General features: G+C 39.0%; 1 protein-coding gene across 2 annotated transcripts in view; it reads left to right on the plus strand.

Annotated features, from left to right (window-relative positions):
• The window catches only part of pappaa (pregnancy-associated plasma protein A, pappalysin 1a), a 105,883-nt gene that overhangs the window by 68,116 nt on the left and 22,522 nt on the right, over window positions 1-15,245 (plus strand). For both annotated transcript variants that reach the window (XM_051894404.1, XM_051894405.1), the window contains exons 16-20: window positions 2,388-2,571; window positions 3,985-4,186; window positions 4,299-4,494; window positions 5,738-5,885; window positions 6,150-6,265. In XM_051894404.1, the coding sequence (XP_051750364.1) occupies window positions 2,388-2,571; window positions 3,985-4,186; window positions 4,299-4,494; window positions 5,738-5,885; window positions 6,150-6,265 (846 nt within the window). The remainder of the gene's footprint in view (window positions 1-2,387; window positions 2,572-3,984; window positions 4,187-4,298; window positions 4,495-5,737; window positions 5,886-6,149; window positions 6,266-15,245) is intronic.

The following is a 15,245-nucleotide window of genomic DNA, read 5'->3' on the forward strand; positions in this document are numbered from 1 at the left end:
AATTGCTTAAATGTTGCAAAGATTTACATGAACTTGAGAAAAATATATATTTTTTACAGTCTACGCATAATCGAACAGCTTTCCCATTTACAGTGAAGGAGGGAGCCGATCCATATTATCTAGACCTTCTATTCTATTTTCTTATAGGTTTATCTTGGTGCAACTAATCAAAATAATGGATAGAAGATGTTTTTGTCACATTTTTGTCATATTTTCTTCTTTGCAACTGAAAGCTACCAGGAAGGATATTATCTGCTTGTTATTTTATTGAAGTCAGATCCCACAAGATAGTCTCTGTAGGTATTTCAAAAGCACATTATATGGTGAAGTTACGAGATGAGGCATAACAACAAAAACCTGGGTCAAAGATGTTTCAGGCGCTCTAACCAGATGTCAGGCCGTTTTGGGGCATTTTTGGAATAACAGAGTTTTGGTCAAGAGTATGTGCCAGCATTTTTGCACAGCAGTGTCCAAACTACACACATTATCAAAACACTGCATCACGTGGAGCGTTAAATGAAGATGACTACTCTTTACATAAGCAGCTTTCGAACTGAAATGGGACCATAAGTGACTGATTTGCAAGCTTAAAGATTTGAGTGAGTTTGATAAGGGCCAAATTGTGATGGCTAGACGACTGGGTCAGAGCATCTCCAAAAATGCAGCTCTTGTGGGGTGTTCCCGGTCTGCAGTGGTCAGTATCTATCAAAAGTGCTCCAAGGAAGGAACAGTGGTGAACCGGCGACAGGGTCATGAGCGGCCAAGGCTCAGCAAAGGCTGGCCCGTGTGGTCCGATCCAACAGACGAGCTACTGTAGCTCAAATTGCTCCAGAAGTTAATGCTGGTTCTGATAGAAAGGTGTCAGAATACACAGTGCATCAGTTTGTTGAGTATGGAGCTGCATAGACACAGACCAGTCAGGGTGTCCATGCTGACCCCTGTCCACCGCCGAAAGTGCCAACAGTGGGCACGTGAGCATCAGAACTGGACCACGGAGCAATGGAAGAAGGTGGTCTGGTCTGATAAATCACGTTTTCTTTTACATCACGTGGATGGCCGGGTGCGTGTGCGTCGCTTACCTGGGGAACACATGGCACCAGGATGCACTATGGGAAGAAGGCAAGCCGGCGGAGGCAGTGTGATGCTTTGGGCAATGTTCTGCTGGGAAACCTTGGGTCCTGCCATCCATGTGGATGTTACTTTGACACGTACCACCTACCTAAGCATTGTTGCAGACCATGTACACCCTTTCATGGAAACGGTATTCCCTGGTGGCTGTGGCCTCTTTCAGCAGGATAATGCTCCTGCCACAAAGCAAAAATGGTTCAGGAATGGTTTGAGGAGCACAACAACGAGTTTGAGGTGTTGACTTGGCCTCCAAATTCCCCAGATCTCAATCCAATCGAGCATCTGTGGGATGTGCTGAACAAACAAGTCCGATCCATGGAGGCTCCACCTCACAACTTACAGGACTTAAAGGATCTGCTGCTAACATCTTGGTGCAGATACCACAGCACACCTTCAGGGGTCTAGAGGAGTCCATGCCTCGACGGGTCAGGGCTGTTTTGGCGGCAAAAGGGGGATCAACACAATATTAGGAAGGTGGTCATAATGTTATGCCTGATTGGTGTATAATACAATGCAATACAAAGATGATTGAGAGATGAACAAATAAACCTTCCTCAGAAGCCCAATGATCATATTTGATACTCACATTTTAACATGATTTTACTAAAAAATTATGTATGGATAATAAATAATCAGACCTATTCTTACTCAAGTAAACGTTATTCTTATATTTACTTTATAAAAATAAGTGAAGAAGTGAAGCTTAACCATGAGCTGAAGGGGGGTGTTTTTGCAATCATACCAAAAGGCCTTTTACTTGTTTAAAAAGTAAAAACTATCAATCAGACGACAGAAGGCATGTAGGTAGTCTGAAGTTTTTTTCAGTAAAGATTTCATCATGTTGATATTTTAGAGGCCATTTGCGTATCAAATATGATAGAGCTGTCTATATAGGGAAGAAATGTTGTCTGATTTGGTAGGTTTCTGGAAGAGATCTACTGCCATGTTGTTATCTGCAGGACAATTCAGAGTAAATAAAATGATAAATATGAATTATTTGTATGTCTATAGATTCAAGGAGTATCACTTGCAAGTATCACTTGCAAAGGGTGTTTGGTGCAATGCATGACTAATCGGCACTTCAAACCTCTTGCAAAATAATAACGCACTGTTTTCAGACCCGTGCATGAGAGGAACAAATGTGTCCTTTTGCAGTCCCACCTCTCCCTACTGTGGTATCAGCCAAGTGTACTGTGTGGTCAGCATGACATATTGAACTCTACTGAACTAGTTGAAAATCTGACGTCTTTTCTCTGCAGACGGACTCAACCGTGACCATCACCTGTGCTGATAGGAAATGGAACAAGCAAGTATCGTGTGAGCCGGTTGACTGTGGGCTACCAGATAAGTACCATGTGCACCCTGCCCACTTTGATTTCCCAGAAGGCACCACCTACGGCAAGAAGAGCACGTTCCAGTGCAAGGAGCCTGCTCAGCTTGTGGGTGAGAAACGCTGCAAAATCTTTGCTGCAGTGAATAGATTACCTGGTAAAACAGGTCCTCTTGGGTCTTGACCATTTTTAATTTCCATGTAGGCACATTAATGTATGTACTCGGTTCTTATGAGCCTCCCCGGTACGAAGCAGGATAAATGTCTCATTGCAATGACGAGAACTAAATGAAGAATAAAACTTAAAACAACAACTCTGATTGTAATAATCAGAATAAACCATTCCTCCGCCAAGTAAATTGTGACTTGCAGCTGTTTGCAATTGCAACATAGCGCATTAAGATGGAATTACAGTTATGTGCGGTCACAGGTATTTCTCAGAGGTTTGATATGTGACTCATCCAGTCAGAATTTAGAGGAGCTATCGATTTTATAAGACTTTAAGTCTTCTCAGTAAACAACTATTACCAGCTAATACTGATAGTCAGGAAACATTTGCACTGGGATTTATGTAGTTTTTAAGAAGTGATGTCATGGCATTACATCAGAAGTGAGTGAGTTTGTTTAAACACAGAAAGAAAGAAAGAAAGAAAGAAAGAAACAGAAAGAAAGAAAGAGAAAGAAAGAAAAGAGAAAGAAAGAAAAGAGAAATAAACTTTTGGGCAGATTTTGTTATTATTATTATTATTTTTTTTTTTAGTCACTTAATTTTGATATTTTTTTTATTAAATAATTCTTAATATCTGGTGCCGTTTTGCTTCTCAAGTAAATGTATCTATATTTAAGAGTGTTTAGATGTTCCTACTAGAAAACAATGCCAAAATACTGAGTAAGAAAATCATATTTTGCAGTGATATGAACAATCACTACCATTTAAAAGGGTTTTTTTTCTTCTTTTTTTCCTCTTCTGCTCACCAAGGCTTGATCAAAAATACAGTAAAAATTATGAAATATTATTCCAATGTAAATCAGCTGTTTTCTATGTGAATATATAGTAAAGTGTAATTTATTCCTGTGATCAAAGCTGAATTTTCAGCATCATTATTCCAGTCTTCAGTGTCACATGATCCTTCAGAAATCGTTCTATTGTGATGATTTGCTGCTGAAGAAACATCTCTTGGTCACACTGTAGTTTGGGGAACACATATTCACTATTAAATATAACTTTTGCCTCATTAAACCTCTAATTACTGCTTATTAATAGTTAGTAAGGTAGTTGTTAAGGGATGTGGAATATGGTCATGCAGAGTAAGATATCAATATGTGCTTTATAAGTACTAATAAGCAGCCAATATGCACGTTAATAAACAACTAGTTAATAGTGAGAATTGGACCCTAAACTAAACTGTTATCAATTTCTTCTTATTATTGTCAATGTTGATAATAGTTGTGCTGCTTCATGAAAACTGTGATGGATTTTTTTTAATTTAATGAGCCATGTTATTCTGTCTGTCGCTCATCTGCAGGCACTAATAACACTCTGACCTGTATGGAGGACGGTCTGTGGTCGTTCCCGGAGGCTTTGTGTGAGCTCCGCTGTCCAGCGCCGCCTCCCGTGCCCAACGCCATGCTGCAGACCAAACGCTGCAATGAAACGGGCCTGAAAGTGGGAACCCTCTGCAAATACAAATGCAAACCTGGATACCATGTGGCCAACAAACCAAAGAGGTGTGCATACGATTATTCACAGGAACTGAATAACACTCTCATGCACTCGGTCCATACCATCATGAGTTGTGTTTTATCAACAACAGTATCTTTCATGTTTCTTTTCGCGTAGGAGAGCCTTCAAGCGGCAGTGCACAGAAGACGGCCGCTGGTTGGAGGGCTCGTGTGAGCCGGTGACCTGTCCTCCTCCTCCATCGGTCTTCTATGGCATGTACCAGTGCACAGACGGCTTCAGGTTCGACAGCACCTGCTGGATCCACTGTGATCGCACCAACCACACTCTGAGACAGCCGCCACCATGCAAACAGGTCTGACTTATTTTTTTGTTTGTTCTATTGTTCCGTTCCTGATGGCTTACTGTATGTTCCTGCTGAAAATACCAGCTTAGGCCAATATGTATTTTCATGAAGGTCATGGCTGATGATGGTTAGTGCTGCCCTGTGATGTTTGACCAACCTAGACTGACCTAGTTTGGGGTCAGACATTCTACTGACTATAAGTAACTTTGCAACTACATATCAACTTATTCTACTAACCTCAAACCCTAACCTAACAGTCTACTAATACTCTAATGAGAGTTAATTGACATGTAGTTGCAAAGTTACTTGGATGCATTAAAATGATCAAAAGTGGCAATAAATACATTTATACTCTGCAAAAATGATTTTCTTACATAGTATTTTTATCTTGTTTTCCAGTACAAATATCAAAAAATTCTTAAATCATTTGATTGAGGTGGAAAATGACTTAAAAATGTCTAAAAATGTAATATATATATATATATATATATATATATATATATATATGTGTATATATATATATTAGTTGAAGTTTAAATAGAAATCTTCTGTAACAATGAATTGCAATTTTTAAACATAAATTGAGATATAAAGTACCAATTTATGCTTAAAATTGCAATTCATTGTTACAGAAGATTTCTATTTAAACTTTCTGTTCATTAATGAATCCTGAAAAATATTATCATGGTTTCCACAAAAATACGAAGCAGCACTCAATGATAATAATCATAAATGTTTCTTGAGCAGCAAATCATCATATCAGAATGATTTCTGAAGGATCATGTGACACTGAAGACTGGAGTAATGATGCTGAAAATTCAGCTTTGATCACAGGAATAAATTACACTTTACTATATATTCACATAGAAAACAGCTGTTTCAAACTGTAATAATATTTCACAATTTTTACTGTATTTTTGATCAAATAAATGTAGCCTTGGTGAACAGAGACTTCTTTTTTAACTATTAAACATTTTACTGACCACAAACTTTTGAATGGTAATTTTTTAGAGCCAAAATTCTGTTCACTTCATATTTGTAGAACTTTACAACATTAACACTGTTATTTTCTCTTTTATTACTGTGAAGCTGCTTTTTGAAGCATTCTGTATTATATAAAGCGCTATATAAACAAGTGTTTAATTATGTATTCATAGATGGTGCGTTTAGAAATGCGTGCCTTTATCTGCCATTTCTATTGGCTGTGTGTTTATAATGTGGTATTGATGTGCGCCTTTTGCCGTCTCCACAGGTTGTTGGCACCAATGTCATCCGCTGCAGAAAGGACGGGAACTGGACCGGAAGCTTCCGGTTATGCCCTCAGCTGAAGGGCCAATGCTCTCTACCTCAGAACCTGCATCCCAGCATCCGCATCAGCTGCAAGAAGGGCCACGGCATAGGTGCGAACTCTTCCCCGAAACATCGTCTCTTTCTTTGTCCGAATCATTCAGAGCTGTGCAGCTTTTCACGTTGGGATTTGAATGTATGATGCAGAATTTAGTTGTGTTCAGCCTGTCACACCATCAGAGTTCAGGAAACTCATCTCAAGTTTGAAAGTGTATCATCAGAACATTAATATTGATCTAAAATGTATAATAAAGTCTAGAACATCTTTCTTCAGTGTTTGTAGAGACGAGCTGATTTCCTCCGTCTGTTTCCCACAGGAGAGGAGTGCGAGCTGTCCTGCAGGGACATCAGCAATGATGTGGTCATTCTGCCGAGTAACATGACGGTCAGCAGCATTATGAGACATCACTGGATGAACCCTTCCAAAGTCAAGGTTTGTGTTTTCAGTCAGTGTGCAGCCGCTCAGCTTACTGGCAGGGAATGTCGCACCGGGACGCTGATCCTGAGAGTGACTCGATGTTTGAGGTGACACAGGTCGGACAGCAGATATTGGATTGTGCCTGATGATTCATCAGTGTCATTTGTCAATGTCTAGGCTCGGGACTTTCGGGTCAGACAGAGGCATTGTCTATGAGGAATTCACCTCTAAAATGTGATTTATTGCATTGGAAATTAACATGGTGTAAATGTAAAACAAATGACTTATAAATATGCATGAAATATGAAGGCAAATATTGTACAAACTTATCTTAAACATATCCTATATACTCAGAAATAATATAAAAATAAGAAAAATGCTAAATATTTCTTAGCCAAAAAGTAAAAGCAATAAATAACACCAGTAATAGGCTATTATTAACAGCAAATGCTTTGTAAAAACAGAAAATAACACCTGTCACCATCATGCAAACATGAAACATTAGTTCTTTACAGGTTTTTGCTTTCCATTGAGCTAATTTTCCTATTGTTTTATATTTGGTGGACGAGTTTGGCTGTTCCACTCGTGTCTCGTGTCTTTTGCAGCGTCTCACCCATGAAACAGTCGAGTTAAAAAAAAAGTTAAACTTGCGTCTAATAACTTTGCTTTTTTCCCATTCCACTGCCCGCGTCTCGTTTTTTTCAACGCAATAACGCATTTCTGAGCGAACAGCCACTTAAGACTAGCGATGTGTTCTACGAGAGCGGTTGATCAGGGGCGCCATCATGTGGTCGGATCATTTTCTTGTCTTAACGGTTATCATTGCTGAATTGTCTAATTGTAACGTTTGCTAACATTTTTATTCAAAACCGCAATTTCTCAATTTCAAAATAATAAAATCATGGCAAAACATTACATTCGAATTAATAGAAAAAATCAGAAAAATCACCCAGCCCTAGTAACTACAGTATACCAACGGACAATAATTTTCTGTTTATTACAAGCGTACACTGCAGTTATGTTGTCTGCCGCTTTTAAATGTTTTAATCATTCATCAATTGAAAAAAAAAAAGTTCTGAAAGTGATTCCATTCATATAGTTCCTCTATATGGCTTTTCACACTCCGCTTAAAGGCCCCGATATACTTCAAGCGAAATTGAAGAACGGTCTGATGTGACGTCATTTTGTTTTCGTTTCGGGAGTTCAGAACAGATTGCCGAAGTGAACTTTCTGGCTGGTAAACACTTCTGAACTACCACTGGTCCTGTGGCGATTATGTAATAGGTGGGTGTGGCTCTGAGACTCCGCCTTCTTCTCCTGTTCATTTCCTCTGTTGAGTCCATCTAGGTCAGACGTCCACGAGTAAAAACATGAACAAACTGAAGAGCTGCTTTGTAGTTGAAAATGAAGTTGTAATTCTAATTACAACAGAGACACTGACACTGTTTTTCATGTTTAACATTGTAAAGTTGGATGCTTATACACAATCTGTTGTATAAAGTGGTGAATAAATAAACATGACGTGACTTTACTGGGGCGCCGAATTGCAGAGCTCATGCAGACATCCACATCACTATGATCAGATGCTTTCGTAAAAGGGATAGTTCACCCAAAAATGAAAATTCTGTCATCATTTACTCAAACCTGTATAAATTTCTTTGTTCTGCTGCACACAAAAGAAGATATTTAGAAGAATGTTTGTAACCGAGCAGATCTCGCCCCCATTGACTACCATAGTATTTCTTTTCTCCGAAAAGTTCATTCAGGATAAACTTGGTAGTTCAGTCGGCAATGTATAATACTAGGAAGGCAATGCTAGAGCAAATTCATATGAATTATATCCACCAATTCACCAAAATGTTTAATATATATATACAGTATACACACACACACACACACACACACACACACACAGGATATTGGAAGCAACTGTATATGTTCAGCATTGCATTTTTCACGTCCTTTGTAAAAAGTGAAGTTCAGGCTCTGCTCAGCGAACACATGCAGCGATTGTAACTTTGCGTTGAATGTCGCAGTCCTCCAATTACTGCTCATTAGCCACAGACTCAGGCATGCATGGCTTTCCCAATTACCTGGCATTGGTAAAACAGGGTATGATTACAGTAATCTCTGAACTCATCTGAACCGCAACGAGGCTGAGGCCAAGTCATAAAACTTAAAAAGCCATCTGTAATCACTATAATTTCAACAATGACCCTGTTACAGACATTAGTAGAAAGACTTTATATAAATTTACCTGTCAGAAGTATTGCAGTGTTTTAGCGGTGACTGATGGATTTCACTAGGGGTTTTATGATGGCTGTTTTGCTGAACACCTGTCAGGAACATTCGATCTTCGATCCTTGCTCAATTAATCTAAAGGCTGGAATACACTACATGACTTTAAAAGTCTGAACGTATTTTAAAACACTACTGAAGGCATCATATACTTGCTGACTTTATAAATGGTTACAGAGAAAAACTGGGCATCATAATTTAAATGATCACATTCCAACCTCACGCAGAAATATGGGCCTAGACGCATGACAAATACAAACAATATGTGTTCTAAAAGTGTTCTAAATGTTTGACGGATTCATAGTCTGAAGCTTAAACTCAGTCTGTGCCCATCATATACTGCACGATTTTCAGTGAAATCTGCCAACTTCAACTGCCCGTTATCTGTAGACTGACTCAGATTTTTGCCAACTGTCGACTCCTCCAGACTGTAAATCAGGTCAAAAGTCATGTAGTGCAGGGGTTTTCAAGTCCACAGGAAAGTTTAGAGAAAAATGTTTAATTATTATTCTATTAAATAGATTAAATTTGATTAAAATAAATAAATAAATTAAAATTATATATGAACAAATGTATAATAAAATTACATATATAATATAAAATAAATAAACAAATAAATAATACATTTAACAGTACAATACTATAACGAGTAGAAATAATAATGCAACTTTTTTTGTGGATAGGGAACCGTAGCATCTTGTGTAGTGTATTCTAGCATTAAAGGGATAGTTCACCCAAAAATAAAAATTATCCCATGATTTACTCACTCTCAAGCCATCCTAGGTGTATATATCTTCTTTCAGACGAACACAATCAGAGATATATTTAAAAATATCCTGGCTCTTCTAAGCTTTATAATGGTAGTGTTTTGAAGCCCCCAGAAATGCATCCATCCATCATAAATATAATCCATATATATTATTATATAATCCATAATAGGCCTTCTGAAGCGAAGCGATTGGGTTTTGTAAGAAAAATATCCATGCTTAAAACTTTATTAACTATAATTACTAGCTTCCGGCAGATGGCCGTACGCATTGATTTGCGGTGGAAGAATGACCTCTGACCCGACACATGACGTAATGACGAACGCGGAAGCTCAGAGGATGGAGCAAAACAAAACACCGGTCACGAATTAGAAGTCTAAAATGAGACATGTTGGAGGATTTCGATGTAAGAGAAAAGGAGCTTGAGTTTGTTGCACAGCTGTATTTGTTTGAACCGCGAGAGGCGTCTAAGCTTACGATACTGCGTCACGTCACGGGTTACTCTTTTCGTGCAAGTCGACTCTCGCAGCATCCAGTCGTTTGGCGGAGGCTAGTTATTTTAAAGCTTGGAGGAGCCAGGATATTTTTAAATATATCTCTGATTGTGTTTGTCTGAAAGAACATCATATCATATACATAAGTCACATGCACCAAGGATGGCTTGAGGGTGAGTAAATCATGGGATAATTTTCATTTTTGGGTGAACTATCCCTTTACGGGTGTGTTCATACTTTTCAGGTTTGGTTAGATGAAAACGAACTCTGGTGCGATTGCTCTGTTAGTGCGGTTCATTTGATGAAGTGTGAGCGTTGCCATCTGAACCCTGGTGCACACCAAACAAGTGGATCGAGACCCCTGAAAAGATGTGTCTCGGTCTGCTTTCAAATGAACTCTGGTGCGGTTCGACTGAGATATGAACGCAACATGCACCAAAGACATGTAAAACAGGACGTGATGTCACAAAATGCCACCTTAAAAAGGACAGAATGCTCCAGCATACTTGGGTTTTCTTGTCATAGTCGTGATGTTGCCCATCACACAGCATGGACACACAAATCAGATCTGAACAGTTGCGATACACAGTGTGGACGTCAATAATTTTAGATCAGATTCCAATCGGATACACAAATGATCGGATTTGGACTGACAGTCTGAACGTAGCCTTGATGTATCATGAATCAAGAGAATCAAACTACAAGTGTGAACACACCCTGAGATGAGGGAATTTCAGGATTGATGCTAGAAAGTTGGAAACAAACTCTCTGTGATCAAACTGAACGGCGTCCCCCCACTGCTGTTGTGTTTAGATGGGCATTTGTGTCTAGTCAGGTGGTTTTCGGCAGAGAAATGAAACAACACGTTTCTGATTGATTTGTGTAATTGATATGATCTTCCCTGGGTGGTAATTCGAGTCTGGAGACAGAGTGTGAGGGGAAGAGGAGGCCAAATCGATGCGACTGAAATGTTCCAGGGGGGTTGACTGAGGTCAGATCAATAACTGTTCTCTCAGCAGCCTGTGTCAATCGATGCTGTTTGAATTCCACAGCACCTGTTCCCTTCTGCTCGCCGCGCAAGGGCACAATCCGTCCCGGGACTGCCCTGATTGACACCTGCGCTAATGCTAATGGTCGTGCTGTGTTTGTTGGCCGGTGCTGCGAGAACGTCCTATAAATCCACACCGGCCAAGGCGTCGAGGAGAAGTGGAAAAGCAAACTGTCTGAAGCTTTGGTAGCCGTACAAATCCAGAGTCTCGTTTCCCATTCTCACTTTCTTTGTTTTATGTTTCCTGCTGAGTCGGTTGAATCGCTTATTGTGACGAATCGGCCCTCGAGAGCGATTCGTTTCAGGTTTCACCGCTGCCCTACTAAGAAGCTCATCTTATTTTCTCACTTATTTGCTTCTCTGACATCAGCAAAATGACTGCGCACATTGCTGATGCATTAGGCTGCCTTGGCAGACCGTGGCCTTTACGTGATGTCGGCGTCTCTTCGTAGAGTCGATTGTTCATGCTGGGTCCGCTGAGGGGAGTACTAATATTAACCTCTAATTAATAAACCAAACCTTTATTAAAGGCCTGAGAGCTAAATGTGATCTCAGGAGCTCCGGGAGAACAAAGCGTGGCCATCTGATATGATATAGACGAAGATGGCATGCTAGTCTGAGGGAAACAAAGCGACCTGCATTTTATCATACGTGAGGTCACTCAGGCTAACAGCACATAATGTGTTCACTAAAGTCTGCTGCGTGCAGAATCTCGTGATATTTTGGGCTGGTAACCCTTCAGACCCCAGTAAGGGTTGGATCATGGACTTCACCATTATTCACCACCATCCCTAGAGGGAAAAACTCAAGACTGAAAAACTGTACATTTCCCCACCGGTCAGTCAGGGTCAGTTCTGTGAAGTCTCGTCTTCATACTGGATGGTGAAAATCCTTGTTTCTTCTGCGGTCTGATGTTCTTCAAGAATTGGGCTGAATTGATTTGGATTGTCAAACGATTGATTGAAGGGGTGGGGTTCAATAAAGTTTGAGCCCTTGTGAAAAATAAGTGCACTTAAATGTATTGAACGCACTTTGTGTGCATTATATACAGTGGTTTCCTGTTGTTCCTGCATTTATCCCATTGGCATGTTCAACCCCTACATGTGCAGCTTATTTATTAGCACTAGCAAGTAAACCCTTCCCATCTGTCCTGAAATGCTTCAGTGTTTTCTGTTCCTTCTCCTTCACTACCATTATTTTTTCTCTTTTTTTCATTGCATTGATTTGCTGACTGGAATGAAATGAGAAACACCTTAGTTTGCAGTGGAGGGTACAGCGAGAGAAGAGGCAGGTGCTTTGTGCCGTGCGTGTGTTACCGGGACAGGGAATGTTTAGGAGCTGTAGAGGTCAGACAGTCCTTTAGTTTTGGCCGGCCTCATGTCAGGTTTATTTCATGAGAGCATGTGCTAATGAACATATATGTGTGAACACATCTCTCTCTGTAATATCTCTCCTTAAAGGGGGGGTATCACACACAGTTCCTGCCAATCTCATGTTAATCTTGGATACATCTAGAGTAACAATATCTAAAGTCTTTAGTTTTGTCATATTTATAAAAGATAGATACGCTAAACCGAGTCTTTCCGGGAAAAAGCCGAGCTCCTGGAGGCGTGTCTGCCGTCAGTGCCGTGGGCGGAGCTAAAGAGTCACGAGCGCGCGCAGCTTCTGCGTAGAGATCGTCTGCTAGCTGAGACATCATTATAATGAAAAGGGAACAAAAGCGTTCGTGTTGTTTATATTATATGCACTTGCGCGCCGATTGCCAACAAAACACAGACATCTGATGCAGCTTTTCTCACCGCCCGCGATCTGCAAATCCAGCGCCGAACTGGGACTTGTTTACAAAGTATTCATCACCGAATTCCCGGGAACAAACAAACATATGTGCGAAACTCCGTTGCTGCCCTGGAAAAACAAACTTCATCCACTGTTCCCTTAACGCTGGGTTCTTTGGGAAGCTGAAAAAGGTAATCTTTCCCTCACAACCAAAAACACACTCCTTTGTTTACAGGAGCTGCATCTCATTCGGAGCCTGTGTCCTTCGGAGATCGCATTTGAAGGCTGAATACTTCATCAAGGATGTCATATTTAAGAAAAGTAACCGTAATAAAATTGACTGATATTCCTTGTGAGGTGTAAAACACTGTAATTTCTTCCTTACGTTGCAATCTAACGCTTATTTTTCTTAAATGAGAATACCTCGATGATGTATGCATCCTTCAAACGGTGCAGCCCCTGAATTGGGACTAGGGTTGCAAAATTCCGGGAATTTTCAAAGCTGGAAACTTTCCATGGGAATTAACGGGAATATATGGGAATTAACAGGAATTAATGAGAATAAACAGGGAATTTGCAAAATTGCAGGTTACCCTATAACAGGAGTAGTTGAATATAGTATCTTGCAGCATAATTTTGGTTAAAACAACCAGATTTAATGCAATTTCAGTTGATTTTTTACCCTGCAGATTCCTAAATCACATTCACACAGCACACTACTAACTGCAGGGCTGTTGAGGCCACACCTCCTGCATGCACTGCCCATAACATACACATCTGATCAAAAATACAGAAAAAACAGTAGTATTGTGAAATATAACTTCAATTTAAAATAATGGTTTTCTGTTTTAATATACATTAAAATATAATTTATTCCTGTGATCAAAGCTGAATTTTCAGCATCATTACTCCAGTCTTCAGAGTCACATGATCCTTCAGAAATCATTCTAATATGATGATTTGATGCTCAGTTATTGTCAATGTCACAGTTGTGCTGCTTAATAACCTGTGATACTTTTTCAGGATTTTTGATGAATAAAAATTTAAAGAACAGCATTTATTTAAAATAGAAATCTTTTGTAACAATATACACTACCGGTCAAAATTTTGGGGTCAGTAAATTTTTTTTTCTTCCTTTTTTTGAAAGAGATTAATACTTTTATTCAGCAAGGATGTGTGAAATTGATAAAAAGTGATATTAAAGTGATATTGTTAGAAAAGATTTCTATTTTGAATAAATTATGTTCTTTTTAACTTTTTATTAATCAGTGAATCCTGAAAAAAGTATCACAGCTTCCAAAAAAATATTAAGCAGCACAACTGTTTCCAACATTGATAATAAGTGAGTATCAAATCAGCATATTAGAATGATTTCTGAAGGATCATGTGACACTGAAATAAATAACACGCAACAATTGCTGCAATAAAAATATATTTATTTTACATATTTACTAAATTAGAATTAATGGAATAAATAACTGTTATTTAATGTTTTGACCAAACAAAATGTTTATTTTATGTTTTTATATGATACATTTTATATAAATATTATAAATGTATATAAATTTCCCAAAATTTCCAATTAATTCCTATAAATTCTCATAAATTCCCATAAATTCCCATAAATTCCTGTTAAGTTTCCAAATTGGAATATTTCCAAAATTCCCCAGGTTCCCGTGGAAAGTTTCCGAAAAGTTTACAGAAATTTACCGGAAACTTTCTGCCCCTTTGCACCCCTAACTGGGACACAGCCATTGTTGAAAAATCTCTTGGCTTCCGTATCCCGAAGGAAACGCATTGATGGGCGGCTCTTGCTCTGTGTGTGTGTGTGTGTGTGTGTGTGTGTGTGTGTGTGTGTGTGTGTGTGTGCACGCTTATCAGGGAGAAGTGCCTATACAAGGAATTCTGCCCTTTGTTACGTGATAAAAGGCCATACTAGAAGAAAACTCTCCGAATCCTGTACCGAAACCGGAAGTAGTCATTTGTCACAGAAATACTCCGTCATATACGTCCAACTCGTGTTTTGAAACTTTGGCCATGTTTAGCATGAGAATCCAGCTCTTCAACAGTGTAAATAAGTCAGAATGCATGAAATAGCATTGCACCCCCCCTTTAACTGGATGATGAACATGCTGGAAACTTATTATACGCAATTATACATGTTTCGAAACTGGTAACGTTTCACAAGTTGTTGAATCTGGATGGGTTCCATTTTTAATTATTTTTTTTTTCTTCTTCGAATTGGCCAGAGTTGAGAGACTTGTAAAGGTAAACATTCTTGTTTTGGCTTTTTTTTTTTTTTTTTTTTGTGGTTGGTGTATGAGGGGAACACAATACTTACAGTAACTGAGCATCATTGTGTGTCATTTTCCTGGGATTGGTCAAGTCACCTTAATTTTTATGGCGTTTTATTCAATAGAAATTGTTTCAAAGCAGCTTCACTGTCATAAACAGGACAGTAACAGAATTATCTTCACACAGGTTTGGAACTACTTGAGGAGAGTAAATGATGACAGAATTCTCATTTTTGGGTGAACCATCCCTTTCAGGATCCAAACTTCAAATATGAGACGGATTCACATTCAGCTGAAATGCACGATAATAGTGTCATT

Source organism: Ctenopharyngodon idella, chromosome 5 (genome assembly GCF_019924925.1).
Source record: "Ctenopharyngodon idella isolate HZGC_01 chromosome 5, HZGC01, whole genome shotgun sequence".
Lineage (NCBI taxonomy): Eukaryota > Metazoa > Chordata > Actinopteri > Cypriniformes > Xenocyprididae > Ctenopharyngodon > Ctenopharyngodon idella.